Genomic DNA, 23,928 nt, shown 5'->3' on the forward strand with positions numbered 1-23,928 from the left:
GGGCTAGTTGGTGCATGTTACTGAAGTACTAGAGCGCCAAACAGACGACACAAGAAGAGACACAAGAAGCCCTCGTCCGTGTCTCTTCTTGTGTCGTCTGTTTGGCGCTTTAGTACTTCAGTAACATGCACCAACTAGCCAAACAAAAAGTTCTGCTTGAATACTTTGCTTTCGCTACTTCTCACTATCGTCACTACTTTGCTTTCTTACTGAAGTACTAAAGCGCCAAACAGACGACACAAGAAGAAGCGCAAGGAGCGCTCGTCTGTGTCTCTTCTTGTGTCGTCTGTTTGGCGCTTTAGTACTTCAGTAACAGCCACGAATACGTGTGCGGAAGGCCACAGGGCGTGACATACTGTGTAGTAACCACTCGGGCCCATTCGGTTTCTTGCGAGCTGGTTCTCGATAGTCCCGGCAGGTGTTTCTAATAAACGAGGCACGCGACCATCAGTCTCACGCATTTGGGAATCGGTGCAAAGAATTCGATATCTGTGCCTTGCGAGCCGCATTGAGAAACATTGGTCACACATTGTTTGTGTGACCATGTGCAAACCACGAGGACTGCTGGTGACGCAGCATTCAGCTGGGCTCCTCGAACCTATATATAGCATCTGCTGTGTCATTACTCTTTGCTTTTGCAACGCAGCGGCCGAGAAGTGCGGAAGCATGCACAAAATTTAGTATTTCTTGCGCTACCTTCGATTTCGTGGCTTAGAACATTAGAAATCTTATATAGGCCCAAATGGCAAAGCCGAACAAAATATGTCCGACTAAGCAAACGCTATTTCCTATTTCCTGTTTTCACAAGAGAATCGAACACGTACACCCGTCAGAACTGTTAATAAAACAGTTGATGTAACATACTACGATGCTATTAACAAGTGATAAAACATAAATATAACAGCTACGTAATGTTGTTGCTAACATTTTCGAGTGCTGTGCGTGGCTTTATTTTACTCGGCGTCATCGAGTCAGATTCCAGAGATAAACGCACTGTTCGCTCACAGAGGCAGATTATTTCTGAGTGCAGCTTACCGAGCATTTTATACGAACGCATTCGTGTGTTCTTATTTACTGTTCGCATAAATACGGCATAATGCCGAATGGAACATGACGTAATGGTAGGCCACACAAAACATTTTTTTTTTATTACATGCCGTTAGGAGATGTTGTCTTTAATTGGCGCAGTATACTTCTTTTCACAAAGATATATCAAAATGAAACCACTTAAGAGCAATGAAAAACTGAAGGTCAAATTCGAACCACACTAACACAAGGCCCAATCACATGAGTGCGCTAAATTCAGACTAAAACTGAAAGTCAACTCAGAAACACAGCAACACAAAGTCCAGTCACGTAAGTACACAAAGGTCAACCTAAATTCCGGTAGCTTAACGACACTATAATCGGGACACATAAAAAAAAACACGGAATTGATTCACACGAAAGTGCATGAATCCAGGCAGTGAATAAACCAAATCCGGGTCAAATTTTATATGAACACACAGAGAGAGCTTACCACAGACAAATAGTCTACTCAATAGTTTGCGGGAATGTCGCTCGCTTCTAGAAAACTTCGGAAAGCCAGAAACGTTCGCCTTTGCAACAAATATGTTGGCCATGGACCTAAGATCTTTCTGAGGCTGAAGGGCCCGCGGTCCAATGCCATGAAATAACGTGTTAGACGTTGTCTCGATGTGTCGTGTCAGGGACATTCTAGCAGATGTATGTATACCCTCGTCAGAGTGGCCACAACTGCATTGCGAACTATCAGCTCTTGATTTCTTTTTTTTCTTGCAGGAAGTGTTTTGTGTACGCGGTACCAAGCGACAGACGGTAAACCAGCGTTTCAAAGGCGCTGGTTGTATCCAATGTGGACGGGATCTTAAATTGAAGTCAAGGGCCAATGTGAAATAAATCTGAAGACTTCCAGTTCCGATCAAACTATGTCGCTCTGCAACCACGGGCTGAGATCTGTCTTAGTATGTGTCGCAATTCGTCTTGTGTTAGAGGTACCTAGTTTAGAAGAACTTGTTGTTGGGCGAGTTGGTAGATATTAGCGAACATTGTTTAACTGCGCGAACAAACGAACCACAAAGACAGCGAGGGACAAGGACGGGCGCAGACTTGCAACTAAAGTTTATTCCGCAACGTACACATATAAGTACACACCTGACATACACCACTGCGCGTGCGCGAAAAAAGGCAAGGTAAAAGAAAAGTAAAACCTTGTATAAGCGAAACGCGACCTACCTACGCTCGTCAATAAACTTCATCTCACTGTTATGTAAATAAACTGAGGTGTCACTGACACATTCTAGTCCCTTCTTTCTTTGATCGTACCCTAGATGTGACGTTGTCAAGATGCGCCTGTCCAGCTGCCTCGTCCCGCTGCAACACTCCCAGGGATATTGCAGTGGCTACGTATCTATTGGAACATTATCGTGCGATTCTCCTCACTTGCTTGTGTGAGTTATTTTGCAGTCTCGTAAACCAACGCCCCGTTTTGCGAATCGATGATTTCACCATGAAGTGACGAAAAAGCTTCCTACCAGTCACAGAGGGCGAGACATTGTTTCTCTTTTTGCATTGAATTTGTGTATCGTAAACAAAGACAATATTGGGGGAAAGAACTCTGCTGCAGTTGATGATGTAGTGCGAGATAGTTTAAACGTCTGTATTCGGTTCCATACTGGAATGACAAATGGAGTTGTAGAAGAATTTGTTTGACATGAGAACCATCTGTGCACGCTTAAATATAACCAGGGCATCGAAAGCATATCTGGTATAACATTTGTTGCTGAGCTGTTAGCGTAAACCTGTCTAGTTGGCAGATATTTCCTTCACAAGAAAGCTGCATTTTCGGGGCGACGAGTCGCCATGGAGGGTAGCAGACATCCGAGATTCGAAATTCGTGATGTGGTAGTCGGTTTTCGTGCACCTGAGTCACCGCATTGATGCAAGCCCTGTCTCTCTCAATAAGTGCAATTGCTAGTGGGTGCCTTTTCTGCTGCACTGAAACGCGAAAGAAGAGCCGACAGGTTTCAACCGTCCTCATAATAGGAAACGGAGGGTGACGTGTCTCTGCAATTACTGAATTGTATCTACGTTCAATATGCCTCGAGAAGCCTGTGCCGATCGGTTACGTGTTTTCTTTGTAAACGACTTGTACACCTGGGCGCTTGCGGTTCTGAAGACGACTGGGACAGAGTGCCAGAAAGAGAGAGCTCTAAGGATAACTAGCGAAGCTAACGTAGCCAAATGTCTGGTAAACTGCGCCAGATGATTCAGGTTAAATATTAAGTAAACCACAGCCAATCACAGAAAGTGTGCTGCCGTAAAGCGTCACCAAACACGTTACATGGTGACAATATTAGCGTACTGACGTATAAAATTTTTTACCGCGATTTCTTCCATAGTAATGTAGCGGTTAAGACACGAGTTATGGCTCGCAGAATGCTTGTCAGGCCGGCAACAAACACGCATACGCACGAATGCACGCAAACACGCACTCACACCGTAGCAGTAGTCTCCGCGCTCCCTTCAAATTTGTTTCAGTAGTAGTAGCAGCTGTCCTTTTGTCTTCGTAGTCTTCGTCCTTTCATCCCACGGCTCATATGCAATATGACGGATTCGCCAAGAATCGGGTAAACAAATCGAAATATAATAGTAAGATATCAAATTTTCCTTTGCCAAAGGTCCTTGCCCTGCTGAAAACGTAAACGCCGTGAGGAAGGCCGCATTGCATTATACAGGCGTATAAAAAAAAAGTAAGAAAACGAAAGCCAACAGCGACCCCCAAGAAACTGAATACTCCACCTCTTTTCTCCCCCCCCCCCCCTCCTCACCCTCATGCAAATACTTTCTAGGGCCGCTCTTCAACCTCGACCGCGCGCTAAGCGGAAGCGAATTCCCCGCTTTGATACTCCGAGCTGTTACTGCCGGCTCCCATTCGAATATCGCGCGGTTCAGTGGCCGTGCGGATAAGCGCGCTTTGGCGCGCTCCGCTGAACATGTCGGAGCGCACGCTTCGTAAACTCACGACCGAATGGCCTCCGGCGAGGCAGTTTAGTTGCATGGCCTGACCTTTGCGGCACGATGGGTCCGCGCAGCAAATGCAGGAGAGCCGACGGCGGCAATCGACCACTCCCGATGACTCGATGCACGGCTCCGCCGTTTCTTTTGCTGAACACGAGGGCGCAGGTTCGATGCCCGGCAGCGATCCCGCACTGTCATCCGCCTCTGGACCTGCAGACCACAGTACCATCGACATAGTCATCGTTATCATGTCTGGCTGGTAACTGTAGTGGCGGTATGAATTCAAGTGAGACACGCAAAGCCAAGTCAAAAACGAGCTGTTGTGCTAGGGGTCCTCTGTTTGAATCCTGCCATCGGAGAATTTCATTTGTGTTTGTTAATAAAAACCAACGTCTTTCTTAGCGAATTTACCACCGCTTTTCCGCATCGGGTATGTTTCAAACCTCTTTCCTGGGCCAATACCGGAGGATATAGTGCCCAGCCGCGCCGATAAGATTACATCCTTTTAAGGTTTCAGCTCAGTTGTTGTTTCGCACTTTTAATATTAAACTCTGAGAAGATATACGATGAAAGGTATTCGGTGTCGGTGTTTTGTTTCATGACATTTGTTTGTGGGCTGCCATTCTCAAGATTCTGGAGAGTAATGTTGTAAAGAATGTAATTCCTGACATGAGCAACTTCAGTGATAGAATGGTGTGGCAATATAACCCGCATATACCGCATGTAATATAGCAGGGCGTGGCACACAACATACATATACTTCAATATATGCGGAACCTCACGGCGACGGCGGAAATTTGCTTGCAGTGTTTATATAAGTGATATCGCAATAAAGTGCACGCGATGTCATACCTGTAGGGTGCCGCGCATTACGTTAGCAAAGCTGTTCAACGAAAAAGAAATGATTACAGCACACGATGCGAGATATGATTTTTAAAACAGTGTTGGTTTGTCAGAACGCTGACGACTGAGCACCGTAGGTCTTACACTTGTATCTTGCGCGGTGTTTTATAAATCTTTATTTTTTTTTTCATGAGAAGCTTGGATAACGTTAGCTGGGACACGCGGCATGCACCTTTATGTACACAGTGTCACCTCCACCGGGCACAAAATGCGCTTGCACATCATTTAACTGTAGTATTTATCGACAACATGAGCGAACTACAAAAACACTTGAAGGTATGCAAACGCATGCTTATGAATAATAGATATTTTTCACTGTACAGACTACTTGATGCGCGACGAAGCGTCATCAGTTTCGACACCAGTGGGCTTGTCGATTCGAAGTTTGAAAGAATGCACTTGTCTGTTTAATATTGTAAGTTTTACGTAGATCGTGCATGGTGTGCACATTTGACCGTTGTTTCTACGGTTATACATAAAGCATCGAAAAATTGTCACTGTACTGTCAGCCATTGTATCGCTCTGCTTTGAGCTGGGGGCTACAGTAGCCTTCAAGCCTCGTACTGTCTTTCAGGCTGTATCTCTGGCCGCCATGATGTGAAATGAAATGAAATGAAATGAATGAATGAATGAATGAATGAATGAATGAATGAATGAATGAATGAATGAATGAATGAATCTACGGTCTTTCTATTTTAATGTTGAGTGTCAGTATGTTCGCACCCACGTCGCCCGAGGTATTTTGACGACTGGCTCGATGGAACTCGGGACAAATTGTTACGGATCGTCGACGTTCACAGAAGCGGCGGCCCAAAAGATTCCACGCGACACGGCACCATGAACGAGCTACTGAAAAGGAATGTGGTGATGGCGAACAACAAATTACGCAGCCGGCTATCATTTTTCAAACGCTTCGAAAGGAAATTGGACTGTTCGAGTGTCTCTCTCGAAAAGTAATGACTACTGCTCCGAGTTTCAGATCTCGCTTTATTTGTTTCAAGTTTATGCGCCTTCTCACACTTTAGCCGCGATGAATGCAGTATGGCAAATGCAAAAAGCAAAAGAAAAGAAAAACACACATACAGAGAGAGAGGAGATGCTCAGTGAAGCCGAGCTGCGTCCCCGTGTCAAAACATATTTATGCATTCTATAGACTATATAGAGAACTTAGAAACAGCTTTACGTTTAAGGAATATATATTGTAGGTAATACAGTGGTCGTGAAGATGATATTCTATTCTCTCGACGAGGCTTTGGTGGGCATCAATTATTGGTGGACATTGAACGTTAGACCCAGTGGACACAGAAAGAATGTACGATAATAATAGATAAATTCTTCAAAGGACTATTCAATACTTATTAAAATTATTTCGCAGGTTAATATTTCTAGAATAATGTTTCGCAGTTTCGAAGCGTTTTAGGGACTACGTTGTTTAGCCACCCCACTTGTAATATAATTTGACCTTGACGGTCTTATAAGTAAATAAATAAATAAATAAATAAATAAATAAATAAATAAATAAATAGCTTAATCAGAGCATGTGTTGCAAGTGCGTAACAAAAGCTGCGATCATCAACTGCGAGGCTTTTCTTTCGAGAAATCCGTACGGGTTTCCTTTGTGGCACTTAGCTACGTTTGGGTGGATATCTCATTTTCCGTTTATTAATTACTTCTCTCCACCTTGCGGGTTTCCGCAGAACTATTACGTCAAAAAACTCCATCATTGATCAATTAGGGAGTTTAAGCGAACCCGATAAAATAGGTCGAGTCGACTTGTCGGACAGAGATTTTGCCTGTCGCCGTCATGTAAACGCTAGGCGGTCGCGTCGAGTGAGCGTCCATTCGGGCTGCGCCAGCTCGATTGGACGGTGTTGGCTGACTCAACCCGACCCACATGCAACGCGCTTCGAAACGCGGACGGCTCGGGTCGACCTTTCTCGGCCAGCAGCGACGGGACGCCATGTGTTCTTTCGCCCCGACTCAGGCTGCTGTAGCTATCTGTGCCCTGTAGGTATGCGACTCACGTAAACGCCGTCGCGTCGGACTGAGTCCGACTCGACACGCTCTTGTCGAGTTCAGGTAAACGTAGCCACGGTTCTTTTTTTTTCTGTGAAGCCCACGCTGACAGCTGTCTGACCATCCGTTTGTTTACACCTCCCTTTCTACCCATTGCCATACCTGAATTCTCCTAGCGGGGACCCCCTCCTCCCTCCCCCCCGCAACATAGGCCATAGCGCCAGCCTTTCCAATATAGATATCATTCATTCATTCATTCATTCATTCATTCATTCATTCATTCATTCATTCATTCATTCAACTCTTTTTCTCGTTCCTAGGCATGGCTGCCCACGGATACCGGCACTCGGAGGTCTATAGACTACTACTCCTATTGGCCCTGCTCCCGGGACCAGCGCTGACGCTGCCTGCGTCTACACCGACGCGGCAGAGAGCGCCAGCCCGGGCCCCCGAGATCCGGAGTGGCGGACCTGCCGAGTTCCGCGAAGCTCGGGGTCCTTGGAGCACGCTCTACTTTTACGCGCGGAAGCGGAAGGAGATTGCACGGGCACCGGCCCTGCAGGAGGTGGCCAAGGTGCCCAAGGAGGTGAGATGCAGATACCCTTGTACACTGTACCGGGTGTTTTTAGTGTCCGTTTGTTTTGCCTTATGCGCAATTTTTTTTTTTTGTTTGTTAAATTGCCTTTGGTAGATACCACAGTTCTAGTACCTGAAGTGGATTACTCGAAGAAGCAGACATTACTCTCACGAGGAATTGAAATGCGTAGTCCTATAATTAACGAAAGATTACTAATTTGATTTCTAACTGCTATACGGAACTTGCGAAATGTACTCGGCGAGTTCGCGAGGTGAATTCACTTGGAACGAAGTCTCAGAGCATTGACAAGACGTTCAAGCTATGCGCCGTCAAGCTATCGATAAGAATGCACTGTTGTCCTGCTTACTTTTTTAACAAAACGATGTTTTGCGCATTGAAGGGCAACAATATCGCAAACGCCAACGTACTTCGTCGCACATTCTTGGGAATGTATACCTCGCAACTGCTGCCATCCGCGGAATTTGTTCTAAGTAGGTATGCGCCTATCGAACTCGCGTGCTACAATTCGTAAACTATACCGTACGTTTCGTAAAGTAATTATTGAAAAACTGATATAGTGAAATTTTGTCACTTATTCGCTTGTGGATTTCGGTTTCTTGTACAAGCAATGTCGACTTTTTCCATTAATCCAACTCAAGTACTTCAATCATGCTATCTAAAGCAGGCGATTTTTTAGAAATTTTCTGTATGGTCAATAAAAAAGCACCCTATATAAAGAGAGTTGCGCGATACATTACCTTGATGCGTGGTGCGTTAGGTTATCATCATCATCGTAATAATAATCATCATCATCAGCCTGGTTACGCCCACTGCAGGGCAAAGATCTCTTCCATACTTCTCCAACTACTCCGGTCATGTACTAATTGTGGCCATGTGTCCCTGCAAACTTCTTAACCTCATCCGCCCACCTAACTTTCTGCCGCCCCCTGCTACGCTTCCCTTCTCTTGGAATCCAGTCCGTAACTCTTAAGGACCATCGGTTATCTTCCTTCCTCATTACATGTCCTGCCCATTTATTTTTCTTGATTTCAACTAAGATGTCATTATTTCGCGTTTGTTCCCTCACCCAGTCTGCTCTTTTCTTATCCCTTAGAAAAGAGCAGATGCGGAACGCTCTAAATGCCCAGTTCTTCGCAGCATCGCTTGATCCTACATTCTAGCAGAAAGCGATGACGGTGCGCCTTGATCTCTTTGCATGTCTACTGCGTTTCCGGTCACGTACCACGCAAAAGTGACGGACTGTAACTGACGACGTGTGGGTTGTGCTATGTGCTCTCTCTCTCTCCTCCCCATTTTTCATCCCCCCATCCCGCTCCCATGTGTAGGGTAGCAAACTGGTTGAGCTAACCTTCCTTCCTTCCTTACTGCGTTTCCGCAGTGAGGTGGAGCATGCGCAGAGTCCCTAAGGTGTTAAGCCGAGACCACACGTACGCTTGCGGACGCGCGCAAGCTCGCGTCCGCGCGCCTAGCGCCTGCCGCGCCTCGCGACTAATGGCGGTTTGCATCCACAAAGACGCGCGACAGCGCTCGCTCACTGGACTCACTCACAGACGCCTTGGCAGGCGCCGCTTCGTAATTTGTTATCGACAGTGTTTCAAAATGCTTCAATTTCTATAAACGTAATTGTAAAATTTTTATAGCGGTTAGATCAATGAAAAAAAAAAAAAAGGAAAGAAGCATTTTCTTGCATAATGTAAATCTGCTTCACTGAGAGTTGAACGTTTCGCGCCGTAGCTGCGTAGCCAGGCGCGCCGACGCGAGTCAACCGAAGCGCTGTTCCCCGAGATCACGCCGCGTTTCGACGCGTACGAGCCATGCCGCACCGCCTGCGCATGCGTGGGCGCGTGAACGCGAGCTTCCGCGCGTTCGCAAGCGTACGTGTGGTCTGGGCTTTACGCTTCGATTGAGACACACTACTAGGAAGGTTAAATTTGCGAGGTAACGACGATAGAAGCCGGTTATATACTAGCCTGAAAAGATGTAGGACCCTAAAGCTGGTACCAGTTTTGCCGATTAGTCGAAACAGATTAATAGTGCGAATTTTAATATTGAGACGCGCGAGAAACTTGCGCACGTGTTCTCGAAGTTTGAAGCGTGCTTCTTATATTTGAGCACGTCGAAAAAGGACGTACCTATATTTATATGTGGGACAAAAATCTTTTGTTTCCTTGAAAAACTCGGGTGCCTAAAAGACATGCCGCCGGAAGTTCTCCACGGAAGTTCTCTATGGGCAACACGCACACTGTTGCAACAACGTGAAACAGCCTAAAATATTCAGCATCCAGTGTTTCCCACTACTTGCAGCATGTTTTACGCAACTGCGGTTGATACTCATCTGACAGATGGCCTCTGAAGGCTGCGCTAAATTTGTACTGCTACTCAAGCTTGAAAGTGCGACGCATTCTCGGTCACAGGTTAAAAAAAAAAAAAAAAAACACTTCTCGCACATTTCGTGCGATGAAAACGTCTCTTATAGAGAGTTTTACAATGAAAACCCCAAGACTTTATGCACCCAAGCCTCCTTTGGTTGGTCGCTCTTGGTTGCGAAAATGGTGTAGAATTGGGGCTAACGCAGTAACTTTGAATTGTGATTTTGGTGCGCCGTCACATTAAAGAGACAGAAAAAGAAAAATCAAGAAAAGGCAATGTTCTGCGAGAACAAGAACATGGAACGCTGCTTGTAAGCACTGAAAACCGGAGTACATATTTTTTTAAGTTCGAAGCGCAACTTCAAAAAGAAATAGGACAAGAATACCTTACCAAAATTCGGTAACTTTCTTACGCCAGCCTCGTTGTGGAATGCGCAGCTGTGTCACTTCGCACTTATGCATAACGCATTTATCTGGGTGCGCCACGTGAGAGACGCTGTCAGACTTCCGGCAAAGTTGTGAGCACGGCAGGACGAAAGTGGCAGACGAAAGCAACTTGCATAGGGACGTGCATATTTCGCTCAAAGTGTTCGAAAAAAAAAAAAAAAAGACATTGCACTTATCGCTGCACCGTACTTGCTCTAATTTCACGGAAAGCTAGCATTTCGCAGCCTACATCGTTCAGTGTAACACGTGGCACTCTTAATTGCCTGGTCTTTAAGAACAAAAAAAAAAGATACTGGCTCACCCGCAATCGAGAGTAGATGTAAGCATGAAATGGCTACCGGAAAAGCAGATTGGTTGGAGATGATACTAAGTCACAATCTTAAAATAGGTGTAGTGCACGTTCGCAACGGCACATCCCACCACACCACACCGTACCACGGCGTGCTGTACACTGGTCCACGTGGACGCAATAGTTTCCGGTCACAGACAACCTCATTGCAAGTCTCGTCTCGGTCTAACGGCCATTCGCGGCGCGCCAAACGCGCCGCCGAACTCACGGACCGCTGGCGTCGAAAAGAACACTCAGCGTCAAAAGATGACGATCAACGGTATCTACCTTTTGAACGCCCCCCCCCCCCCCCCCCCCCCACTCCTACTGGAAATGAGAAAACTTCAGCGTACTGGAAGTTATAGCTTGAGTGATATTGTGAACAATTATTAGGAAGAACTCGGAGGCAATATTTTCTTGTAACTTGTTTGGGAAGTAACTAGCGTACGTAATGCTGTCTCGATGGTTGCCCGGATGTTCTCGTTTTGTTCTCACAACTTGCCCAGATGTTCTCGTTAGAGTGCCCGGATAACGGCTCTGGCTTCTGGCTTAAGGTCACTTGAATAACGCCGACAACGGGAGCTTAAAGCATTTCCCGCTTAAAAATTGACTCGTTATGTCGGCCCTGCGAAAGTTAATGTTCAGCGAAGCTGTTGAAAACCACAACTGCTCAGGGGGGTAAGCGATGCTTTATCGCTTGGGAGTAAGGCTAGTAATGGCAACTCAGAGTAATGATCCCCTTTCCCTTTCCCCAGTGTAGGGTAGCCAACCGGGCTCAGTCCTGGTTAACCTCCCTACCTATCATTTATCATTTTCTCTCTCTCCCTCTCTAGAGTAATGATAGTAACGGGAGTAAGGACAATTTTGACAGCACGCCACCGCTGGCCGCATCGCCATTTCTTTTCCCTTTACCGCTCCTCGTATGCGTTGCGTATACCCATAGCGGTGCTGAAACAACATTGAAATCAGTTGCTGGGCTAGGTTCTTTTATATACGAAATGCTAGTGACGTCATTCCCCACGTCGCAAGCTGCCTTCACCGAGGCAGTTTTCGCAACAATAACTTTTACCTGGAAACGTATGCGGCGAGCCCTACGTGCTTCGCACTGTTATCAGGAGCGCCTTAACATCAATTATTTATTTAGTTCGGAAGCTTGTTTTGTGCTTGTTCTTTATTCAAACGAATGCTATTATGTATGCGGTATGCGTGATTCCAAAGAATGTATGCACTTTTCGCTTCACTTTCCGGAGTGCTTGAAGCCTGGTCCACCTCCACCGCGGGTCGGCCCGGTATTGCACTAACTCCGGCATTGACCCACATTTTTGCCCACAGACATGGACACGAAAAGTGCCGACAAACAAGAGGCGAACAGCTTCGCTGTAAAAATGCAAATTTGCCTTCGTTTACTGGGACGCAGGCTGCGGCCGCGACGGTGCAAGCATAAACTTGTGTCGCCGCCTGCCGGCAGCTGCAGAAAGCAGCTGGTCAGGCGGCGTTGCGGCGTGTTGCTCGCATCACTTGTTGCTTGACATTTGAATCCATTAGGCGACTCTTGTCTAGATAATTCTCCCTGTAAGTTTTGTTATCTCCTTGCCGCCAGGAGCTCCAGAGTAATAACTTTATGAATTGATAAGAAAACCGACTTTTTACTGCATTAAGAAATGTTTAGGCAAACACTGTTGCTTGCTTTTCCCATAGCTCTCTAAAAATTTATTCTCCGTTGGGATTTGATAACATATTTCAATTTTGTCAGCTTAATGTGCTGCAAATGTTTGACGGTTCCCAGAGGTTTAGTTAGTTCAACATTTACATATTTAACGACGCTGTTTTGGAAGACAACATCTATAACGAATACTGTTCAGTGGGTGATGCATGTTCCATCACTCAAAAAGTACTGTGTGTGCCTTGGTACTAAGTTTTATGTTACAAAAACAGTGTGGTTAAACATCTACGATGATCTCGCTGTGTCGTTTTGCGGCAATACCAGTGGCACGACAGTCGCGCTCTTTTGTCTCGCTATAACGCAGGCCAAGAAGAAGGCCGACGCCAGCAGCACGGACCGCACCTCGACAGCGCAGCAGCCGAGGCACTGGACCATGGAAGAGCCGACGCCGTCACCGGTTACAACTACGACGACAACGACGCCGCCGACGACGAGGGACTACTCGGGTCTCTACATCTCGCCTCCCATCATGGTCCTGGACGGCAACGGAGAACGGGACAACACTCGCGTCGTCCACGACGTCCTCGTGGTTAAGAACCGCCCGTCCCGACGTCCTTCAACGCTGAGACCTCCCGGAGGCTCCAACCTGGCCCAGTCCATCATCAGGAGACCGCCGCCCTTCTGGGCAGGCACCGCCGTGCCGTCGGGCTACGGCGTCTCTCACGCCGTGCTCATGAACAACCACCGTCCCCCATCCGCGTCGTCGGCCTTCAAGAGACCCTACCCGGGCGTAACCTCCATCCACATCTACCCGCTGACCACCGCGCCCTCGACGACCACGTCGGCGTACCCGCCGCAGGGAACCATCGCGTCGGTGCCGCTCTCCGTGTACGACACGGTGGCCAACACGACTATCGTGCACCAGAACATCATCACCCTGTCCAAGCCGACCTACTCTTCTTCGTCCTCTTCGTCTTCGCAGTCTCAGACGACCACGTCTTCTACGCCTTACATGGAAGAAGAAGACTACGGCACCACGACGGAAGCGATGACGGAATCCACCGAGGTTTCCTCGCCGTCTTCGCCGTCGAGACCCTCGACGACCGAGCCGATGCCGGACTGGGCCCTCCAGCACCAGCACCATCACCGACCCGTGGTCACGACGTCGCCCCCATCGTCCAGTCTCGTGGCGCCCATCGGTTCCATGCCCGGAATCCTGGGTCCCATCGGCAACCTGATGCAGAAGTTTCCTACCGGATCGCTATCCATGTTTCAGAACATCGGACGTGTCATGGCCGTGCTCCCGACGATGCTGGCCGCGTTCCTTCTCACGGCGCTCCTCTTCGTGTGAGTGCTATGGGGGTCGATGGGCCTGGTCGCCGCAAGGTAAAGCTGTAGTCGCTGACCACCCTCAATAGCATCGGTAAGCATGCAGGCAGCTCAATGGCGGACAATTAAGTGGCTACTCTGCTCGTCCTATTGGCGTGTTCCACTCGTCAAGCACCTCCGACGATCCTGCCCTGAAGAAACACCCGACGTTTTGTGTGACCCAATCAAGTGCACCTTCGTGCTGTTGGAGTGTCTATCCTTGTTAACTTATGACGTGTGTGTGCAGCTGAGTTCCGCGTGCCTGGAAAGGATTACCTCACACTGCGACGCGGTCAGCCAAACCAGTGCCCTACGGGAGACTAGGAGGAGACGTGATAGACCCCAGCGACCATACATGACACCCGGCTGGACTTGGATGACCGAGAGTGTCGCGGTTTCTGTGCGTTCAAGCGCAGCCTATAGCGTGTGTAAACGATTGCGTTTAATTGGCTACGCGATATCGCTACAAAGGTATATTGGCGGGCAGATCGAAACCGGCACTTAGACGTGGATTAGGGTTATCCTTGGCGCAGCTTGACTGAGAATACTATGTTGAAGCGAATTAATGAATGATGCTTATCTTTGCGCCTACCACGCCATCAGATGAGTAGGATAATAATGCAGACTTATATGACGCTGGGCCACGACCTTTTAACTCACACCAAATTGTCAGCATAGAGTTCTACTCGCGAATGATTTTGGTTATTAAGAACCACCTTGCCTCGAAGTTAGGTTTTCAGTCGTAATTCCGGCTGTTATCTATAGCTATACGTAAATTTACACGCGCTGGAACAGCACAAGGAGTTGGGCCAATACAAGCTTAGAGTAATGGCACATTGTCAGTACACAGTATCACATTGGCCCAGCATGGCACCACTACGGCCCACATTCAGCGACATAAATCTGACATGGAAATACATTGGACAAAGATTAGACCGCTTTGGCCCTGCATCGAGCCACATAGGCCTGACATGGAATTACGCTGACCCAATGTGAGACCACTTTGGCTCTACAATGAGTCACACCGGTCTGACATAAAATTACATCGGCCCAACGTGAGACCGCTTTGGCTCCGGCCACGAAGACCTTATATGAAATAGCATCGGCCAAACATGGAATCACATTCGTCCAGGATAGAGATACGTTGGCGCCGCATAAATTTATATTGGCTCGACACGTGGACACATTGGCTCTACCTTTAAACCACGTTATCAATGCAAGAGAGCATATTAGCCCTAAGTGGATTTACATTGGCCCAACGCGATACATAATTGTCCCCATTTCCAGTAACTCTTGAGATCTTTCTCGCGTTCACCGCACTCGCTGCCACACATTTCGCGAAGCTGTCTGCTGACAGCGCATTTAGGCCATGAGAGTACATTGGCAGAGGTAAGGCGTGTGATCACTCGCTATTAATTCCTCAGAAGTTGAGCTTGTGCCGCTACGATGCGATATTTGTTACTCAAGGCACGGCTTCGAGCTTTCTTCGGACACAGTAGTGACAATAAAACAAAGGTAACAGGCGCCATGTAGTGTACAGTGAAGAATAGTTCCTACGAAATCCTCTGGCCGTATAGCTTTGCTGAGTTCCCGAAATGTACATTTTTACAGCTCAAGGAAGGCAGCACACAAAGAATCGGCTTCGCGTCGCGTACCTGTGAGAGATAGGGTGGGCAGCTGCTAAGAAGAATGACGTTCTCTTTCGAGACATGTAGCTAGTTCATTACCGTACATAGCGCTCATGTTAAGGACGTGGGCTCGCGAGTGGTCTATGTCTACGACACATATGTGACGTCCTCAGTTATTAATTTATTACCTCATTCACGCTAATACTCCGAGGCCTGTAGCGCTACGTCTATTTCAGATCGCCACATTTACTGAAAGCGAGTGTTTCTTTATGCCATGTTCTTTAGGACACTCAATTTATTAAACACCGATACTCGCGGTATTGCATCTATCTCTTTCTTGAAGGGCAAGAGCACATTGTCCATATCACATAAGCTAAGGTACTCATTAAGACAACTATTTACCTTCAGTTACCAACAATGAAATGTGACTGAAACAAACTGTACGAGAGCTGGACTCTCAACAAAAGTAGACAATCCAGCCAAACCGCATGTCCGCACGGCGTACTTAACTAAACTATTCGCTGAGGTGGTATCCAATGAAACGGTACCTCGCTACGTTTACCGCGACCCGTTTCGCGAAGCACTAAGTTTATACAGGCGTGACTATCAGGGGAGTAAATGCGACCAATTGGTCCCAGGCCTCAATCGGAAAACCTAATCAGTGAGACGTGTCACGTATAGACGCAGCACCAACTCTGAACGCTGTCCAGGCTCAGCCATCCGCCGCGTACGTTCGTGCCCGAACACTCAGCAAACCCCTAAACCGACCTGCGATGCGATATTTGTAGTGTGTATGTGTAGTGCTGCTACGCTGGGCGTCGTTTCCAGCACGAACACCTGCAAAGTCTTCGCTCTATTTAAAAAGCCAATAAAAGACATTCTCTTACGTGAACTGTGCCTTCTGTATACTGGTAAAGGAGCGAGGAAAAGCAGCTGAACGACACATCGCCAGCTACGGGGATTCCGTGAGTACGCAGTGTTACGCGACAAGTGTCTCACTGTGCAAAGGCTGTTTGCTCACGCTACTCACGAACGATCTACATTGTTCTGTCGTCGAGTAAAAAGCCTTACTTAGCGCGCAATTCTTACCGAAGCAAGGAAGGCGACAGGACAGCGCGCTTCCTTCTTTCTGCCCTTCCCTGAGGACTGTGCACTATATGTAAGGGGTTTTACTCGACGACGCTCTCCTCGACTAGGTTACTCGACGAGGTTATTCGACGAGGTTATTCGACAAGGTTATTCAACGAGGTTATTCGATGACGTTACACGACAATGATTGCGCCAACCAGCCCGGGCAGTTCAAATCTGTATCGGTGGAGCAAATGGACGCCGCGTTACGAATACGTTACGCAAATACGTAAAAAGCTTTACAACTGTATACAACACTACGAAACTATATTAATTTTTTTAATGTATTTCTTCCTCTGTGACGCCGTAACGACACCTACGTTGATCGACTGGGGCAATGCCCCTTGAAAGGCCATGCCGCTGCCTTTCAGTCTCTCAATACATTGCACCTCAGACTCCTCGTCGCCATCTTAACTACTTCAAAATTACTCGACGTATTGCTGCTATGCTACTCAAGTCATTCTTTCAACTCATGTTTTTTTTTTTGTCTTTTGTGTTACTCGCGCACTGACCGCCTGACCGGCTCTTCTAATGCCACAAAAACATGCCGCCAACGACACCCTTGATAGTGTTGGGTATCGCACCGCTGGCACGAGCTGTTAGAATCTGAGTGCTGACGCCCGTTGTTGCAAATGGGTCGCAAGCCCCAAGGGTAGCGTTGGCCTGGCGGCCTGGGGCACTGGAAGCATCCGAAGGTCCCGGCAAAGCATGAGTCGACTGGTAACAGAACAACTTGTTTATTCTAACATCGCAAAAGAGCGGCCGGTCAGGTCGACCGAAGTGGAGAGACGGGAGTGCACGTTACTCAACAGAAGAATTCGGAGCCTCTCTCTTGGCGTCCGGGGGCAGCTGCTCTTATACTTTCGCAGTTGAGGGCAAGAAGGAAGGCCTCGTGACGAGACCACGTGACGGCGGGTACGGACAGACTGAGAGACACGTTGAGACGAGTGTAGTGACGCATCGCCAAGCTGGCGCCTGTCAGACCTCCTCGCTTCACACTTGGGGAGCTCCTCTCCCCGGCTGCCGCGCTTTGACAAGCGTGGGCACACACACACACACGAAGACACGTGGCACTGAAACACGCCTGGACGCGCTTGGCGGGGAGACTGCGGGAGCTCCTAACGGGCCAAAATGTCCGCCGCTTTGAACGAAGCTCCGGCGTCCGTTGCATCCGCGCCGGCTATACCGCGCGTTGTAGGCGAAACGTAACAGACCGCCCCGCCGGGGGAAGGAGATCCCGATGGTCAGGGGACTGCATCCGCTGTCCGGAGGGATGTCGCTCGATGATGCTCATAACCGAAGTCGGGCGTCCTTCGGAGTTTCTTGAGCGCAGCGCACAGAGAAGGCCTGGTTCTCTCGTTCAGGTTCACCCAGGACACTGCAAAGTGACTTCGGGAGAGTTGACATTTTTGTTCTCGTTCCCGGCAAGCGTTAGAACTACGCCGAAACTCAACCGCTCAGTCAGCAAGCACGGCACAACCCTCACTAAGCCCTGCCAGGCTCTTTCCCCTTTTATACTACTGCCTAGTTCCTTACAGTAGTTTAGCAGCACTCAGAACACGTCCACAAATCGGAAAATTGCACTAGAAAGCACATCACTTTGAAACACTACACAAAAGCAATATGTTAAAAATCCTGCCTCAGGAAGAAAAACATCAGTAACAAACAATTTTGAGGCTCATTCCTACGTTAGGGGCTTCGACTTAGGCCATCGGCGTTACCGTTGAGACTCCCCTTTTTGTAACGCACCTCAAAGGAATGTTGTTGCAAAGCTAGGCTCCAGCGCAGGAGGCGGCCATATGTGGAAGAGATGGGCTGCAGCCATTGGAGAGGGCAGTGATCCGTCTCGAAGCATGCGAAGCGGAGATCGCAGCGAGCGACCGTACACTAGCTCAGCTGGCGAAAACCCCGTAGCCGCATGCGGCGCGGTCCTTAATGCAAACTTCACCCCAGGCAGACACAGCTCCCAGTCAGTTTGTTGTTCAAACCACAATGCTCTCCACACGCGCTTCATGATGGAGTGGAGCTTCTCAACGGAATTCAACTGTGGGTGGTACACTGAGCTGTCTAACAGCTTTACCCCACACCTTTCGAGAAAGGCTGTCGTCAAAGGGCTAGTAAACACTGTGCCCTGATCTGATTGGATTTCCGCAGGAAAACCAACTCGCGCAAATATGGACAGTAGTGCATTGACTATCTCAACTGAGCTTAGTTCTTTAAGCGGCACTGCTTCAGGGAACTTTGTCGCTGGGCAGATCACAGTCAAAATGTGTCTGTACCCCGTGGCTGTTACCGGCAGAGGTCCCACTGTATCAATAACGAGCCGTCTGAAAGGCTCCGTAATGATAGGTACCAACTTCAACGGCGCCCTCGATTTGTCCCCTGGTTTGCCCACCCGCTGACAGGTGTCGCATGTCTTCACAAAGTGGTCTGCGTCCCGAAAACACCCTGGCCAATAGTACTCTTGCAAGAGACGGTCCTTAGTTTTCTTAACTCCTAGGTGTCCGGACCACGAACCCCCATGCGACAAGCGCAACAGATCCTGACGGTAGCACTGAGGTACGATCAGCTGATCGAACTCCACTCCTCTGCGGTCTAGATACTTTCGGTACAGGACCCCACCTCTTTCCACAAAGCGAGCATTTTTCTTGGCGATACCTTCCTTGACAATGCAGCGTATGTTTTCTAGGCTGCCATCCTTCTTTTGCTCGGCTATCAAAGCCGACCGGCTGACTTTTAGCAACCTATTAAGTCCGTCTGACGTAGGCGCGATGAGCAAATCTGCAGATAGCTCTTCTAACTTTCCCGCATCGGGAATTTCCTCTCCAGTATCTGGTGCCTTTAACGCTACAGGCTCAATTTTATTCAGTTCGGGCGTGCTCTGAATATCAGCTTGCTGCGCCTCTGACCCTTTCTCATCGTTCGACAACGTCGGCCCCGCAACTACCGCCTTTGCAGCGAGCTCCCGAACCTTCGATCTGGTTAAGGCCTGAACGCTAGCCTCACCAAACAAAAGCCCCTTCTCGCGCAGGAGGTGATCGGACCTGTTCGAAAATAGGTACGGGTACTGGGGGGGCAGCATAGATGACACTGCGGCCTCCGTCTCAAGCGCTCCGAAAGGTCCTTCAATAAGCACTTTTGCTACGGGCAGACACACGCTATGAGCTTCCACGGCTTGCTTGATCCATGCGCACTCGCCCGTGAACATATCGGGTTCTACGTAAGAGGGGTGAACTACATCCATCGTAGCTGCGGAATCGCGAAGCACTCGGCACTCTTTCCCGTTCACGAGGAGGTCTCGCATGTAAGGCTCGAGAAGCTTCATGTTCTCGTCAGTGCTGCATAATGACAAAAACACCACTTTTGTTTTTGTTTCTGGACACTGCGCCGAAAAGTGACCCGGCTTCTGGCACGTATAACACACGCGCGCTTGCCTCGTCTCGAACCGCTTTCTCCGTTCGGCTTCGGTTGCCGCCGTCTCCTTACGTTCGGTCGGACTGCTTTCACTCGCATCCGCACTACGTGTGTCCCCCTTTGCTCTCATGGGCGTGAACTTCAGCCTCTCAAACTTGGAGCCAAATTCACCCTTTTGACCGTCCTTAGCTCCGCGAGCCCGACGCGTCACAAACTCCTCGGCTAGCTCAGCGGCTCTAGCCACCGTACTAACGTCTGGCCTATCCAAGACCCAGTACCGCACGTTCTCAGGTAACAGACTATAAAACTGTTCTAGCCCGAAACACTGCAGAACTTTCTCGTGGTCACCAAACGCTTTCTCTTCTTTGAGCCACTCCTGCATGTTTGACATAAGCCTGTAGGCAAACTCTGTATATGACTCACTTCTGCCTTTCTCATTTTCCCGAAACTTCCGACGGAACGCCTCCGCGGACAGCCTGTACTTTTTTAGCAGACTCGATTTCACTTGGTCGAAATCCTCTGCCTCCTCTCTCTTCAAGCGAGCGACTACGTCGGCCGCCTCGCCGGGTAACAAAGTGAGCAAGCGCTGTGGCCACGTTTCCCGAGAGAACCCCTGCTTCTCGCACGTTCGCTCAAAGTTAACCAGGAACAAACCAATGTCCTCTCCAAGCTTAAACGGCCGCATCAGGTCAGTCATTTTGAACGATACTCGTTCTCCTGCACCGTGTGCCTGACTTCCATTACGAGCGCGTTCCATCTCTACCTCGAGACGCTTCATTTCCAAAGCGTGTTCGCGCTCTTCTTTTTCTTTCTGTTCTTTTCGTTCACGCTCATCTTTCTCTTTCTGTTCTTTAAGTTCGCGCTCCTGTCTTTTTGCCGTCTCCCTCTCCTCAATGGTCTCAAGGCATTCCGACAGCTCGTCATCCTCAGCTTCTAACTCAAGAATAGCCCTTAGCAGTTCTGGTTTTCTGAGTTTGTCTGAGACATCCAGACCCAACTCTCTTGCAAGCTCCAGCAATTTCGGTTTGCGCAACGACTTCAAATCCATGGCTGCTCTGAACGCTGCTTTCTCTACTGCCTACTATTGTCTTGCCGCAAACTAACCCGGCAGCAACGACAACCACAATTACCAGCTCTGTTTCTGACACTAACAAAAGCCTGGCAAAACTCAGTAGAAGAAAGTCCCGCACTCACCAAACCTCGCAGCCAAGAATTCAGCGCAGTCGTTCCGCTGCAGGCAACCAGTCATCACACAGGGCTCGTTGCACTGCTCCCGGATGGTCGTTGTGCTGCTCAGCATACAGTCAACCGCATATCTTCGCTGCCGGCCTCCGTTGTCGCGATCTCACCGCTGGCAACCAGCTGTTGGGTATCGCACCGCTGGCACGAGCTGTTAGAATCTGAGTGCTGACGCCCGTTGTTGCAAATGGGTCGCAAGCCCCAAGGGTAGCGTTGGCCTGGCGGCCTGGGGCACTGGAAGCATCCGAAGGTCCCGGCAAAGCATGAGTCGACTGGTAACAGAACAACTTGTTTATTCTAACATCGCAAAAGAGCGGCCGGTCAGGTCGACCGAAGTGGAGAGACGGGAGTGCACGTTACTCAACAGAAGAATTCGGAGCCTCTCTCTTGGCGTCTGGGGGCAGCTGCTCTTATACTTTCGCAGTTGAGGGCAAGAAGGAAGGCCTCGTGACGAGACCACGTGACGGCGGGTACGGACAGACTGAGAGACACGTTGAGACGAGTGTAGTGACGCATCGCCAAGCTGGCGCCTGTCAGACCTCCTCGCTTCACACTTGGGGAGCTCCTCTCCCCGGCTGCCGCGCTTTGACAAGCGTGGGCACACACACACACACGCACACACGAAGACACGTGGCATTGAAACACGCCTGGACGCGCTTGGCGGGGAGACTGCGGGAGCTCCTAACGGGCCAAAATGTCCGCCGCTTTGAACGAAGCTCCGGCGTCCGTTGCATCCGCGCCGGCTATACCGCGCGTTGTAGGCGAAACGTAACAATAGCTTCCTAATCTCTCGCCTCCCCAACGCCCTCCCATGCCCCCGTCTTTCTTTATTTTTTTATTTCTTGTTCTTTCTCTCTTTCATTTTTTTCGTCTTGGTGTCGCCCCGGGTTTTTTTTTCAGCTTTTCTTTTTATTTTCTTCCCGCCTTCCCACTCTCCCGCTCTTCTCCCCTCGTCTTGGGAACGAAGCTCCCAGACGTCGGACGACAGCGCTCATTACCTCTGAAGTCTCTCCCTTTATAACCAGCCGCCAGCGACAACACCCGCACGTGACGTCACTGCACTAATCCTTTAAAATTAACATGCCGAGGATGACGAGGCCGCCTTTGACGAAGATAGGTCCTCCTATCGAAACGTTGGCCAGCCTTTCCGAGGCACCTTATCCCTGTTCACAAACTTTATACCACAGTGTGCTATTCCATCTGTCAGCCCCTTTCTTGGTTTTCTACTTCCTCTGTGAGAGGAATTTGTCATGGCGCGAGAGTGAAACGTGTATTCTCAGAAGTCATGGCATGCAGCTTCGTTGCGCATTCCCAAAATACAAGTCCGTAAACGTGCACAGTCTTCTACGAATTAGTTTCGCTCGAAGGGCGAAGCAACGAAGTCGATAGCGGGCACAGGAGGCCAGTGCCACTGCGCTTAAGCAGCACTCCGGAGGCTACCAGGCGTCATAAGTCATACCTGTGATGCGACAGTGAGCTCGTGTGGCGAAACTCCGTCCTTACTGTATAGCGCGTCTTTCTGTAGCGTGCGAAAACGCGACGCACGCCAAACACCTGCGCCCAGCGGCCGCGAGAGCACGCGCACGGAGGAAATGAAAAAAAAAAAAAAGAGAGGACGCTTAAGCTTCGCCTTTAAAAGGCGGGATGCAATAGTATTCAAAAATCCCTGACTGCTTCTCACGCTTCCGAGCAACTGCAGCTTATACGTAACCGTAATGTTTACCGGAAAACGCTGGCGGCGAAATCTATGCACGAAGGCGAGCTTTCTGGTAGAAACGCGGCCTCTTGCGTGGGCCGATCTTCTGTTATCGTTTCGCACTTTTGTTACTTGTGTCTGAGAATTTTTATCATAAAAGGCGTGCGCTGTCGATGTTTTGTTCCATGGCATCTGTTTGTGGGCTGCTATTCTCAAAATTCCGAGGAATAACTTTGTAAAGAATGTAAGACAAGTTATAAGCAACTTTAGTGATAGAAGAACAAGTTTAGCGCCGTATAGAATATGTGCGGTTAGGGATGATTTTCTCGGCTGCGGAGGCCGGCGCCTACGCCGACACCGGACACCGTTAAAGGGCGGCGCCGACTCGTTGCGTATCTTCATCAATTCTTATGCCTGCTTAGCGTGCTTTCTATTATCTTAATGCGTTAGCATTCTAGGGCTACTTCCCTCGGAAATCTGTCCATACGTCAGCCTGCCTGTAACGCGTGACACTATGTGCTCCACAACGAGAAGAAAGGGGTTAACCGAGGGGCCCGATTTTTATTATTCATGTCATGAGAAGCCGACAGACAGACACCAAGAACAACGTAGGGGAAATTACTTGCACTTACTAATTGAATTAAAGAAATGGTAAATTAATGGCAATGAAAGTGGATGAAAAAACTTGCCGCAGGTGGAGAACGATCCCACGTCTTCGCATTACGCGTGCGATGCTCTTCGCACGCGTAATGCGAAGATGTGGGATCTTTCTCCACCTGCGGCACGTTGTTCTTGTTTTGCTCTTCGCACGCGTACGGCTGCGCGGGGTCGCACGGCAGTATCTCGAGGGCCATCTGCGTTGGGGGCAGGGTCTAGGTTTGTCAGCGGCTCGTATAGCATTGTGCGTGATCTGTGTTCTGCGCACTCGCTGCGTTGAAGGGATGTACAGCACGAAAGTGACTTCGCTCGCTGCAGCTGCCGCGCTTCCTCACGCGAGCGCTCTGACATCGCGTTTCCGCGGTCATCGAGTGAGATGAGTTCATGTTTTCTAGAGTGCGCGTGACAGTCAGTAGGCACATGTTTACGAGTTTAT

The 23,928-nt window shown here is 48.9% G+C and overlaps 1 protein-coding gene across 1 annotated transcript in view; it reads left to right on the forward strand.

Annotated features, from left to right (window-relative positions):
* Positions 1-16,250, forward strand: part of LOC126533724 (uncharacterized) — a 76,439-nt gene extending 60,189 nt beyond the window's left edge. The window contains exons 2-3 of the mRNA XM_050180911.3: positions 7,278-7,543; positions 12,727-16,250. Coding sequence (XP_050036868.1) covers positions 7,280-7,543; positions 12,727-13,713 — 1,251 coding nt within the window. The 5' untranslated portion in view covers positions 7,278-7,279 and the 3' untranslated portion in view covers positions 13,714-16,250. The remainder of the gene's footprint in view (positions 1-7,277; positions 7,544-12,726) is intronic.
* The last annotated feature ends 7,678 nt before the right edge of the window (positions 16,251-23,928 follow it).

Source organism: Dermacentor andersoni, chromosome 7 (genome assembly GCF_023375885.2).
Source record: "Dermacentor andersoni chromosome 7, qqDerAnde1_hic_scaffold, whole genome shotgun sequence".
In the NCBI taxonomy this organism is placed as follows: Eukaryota; Metazoa; Arthropoda; class Arachnida; order Ixodida; family Ixodidae; genus Dermacentor; species Dermacentor andersoni.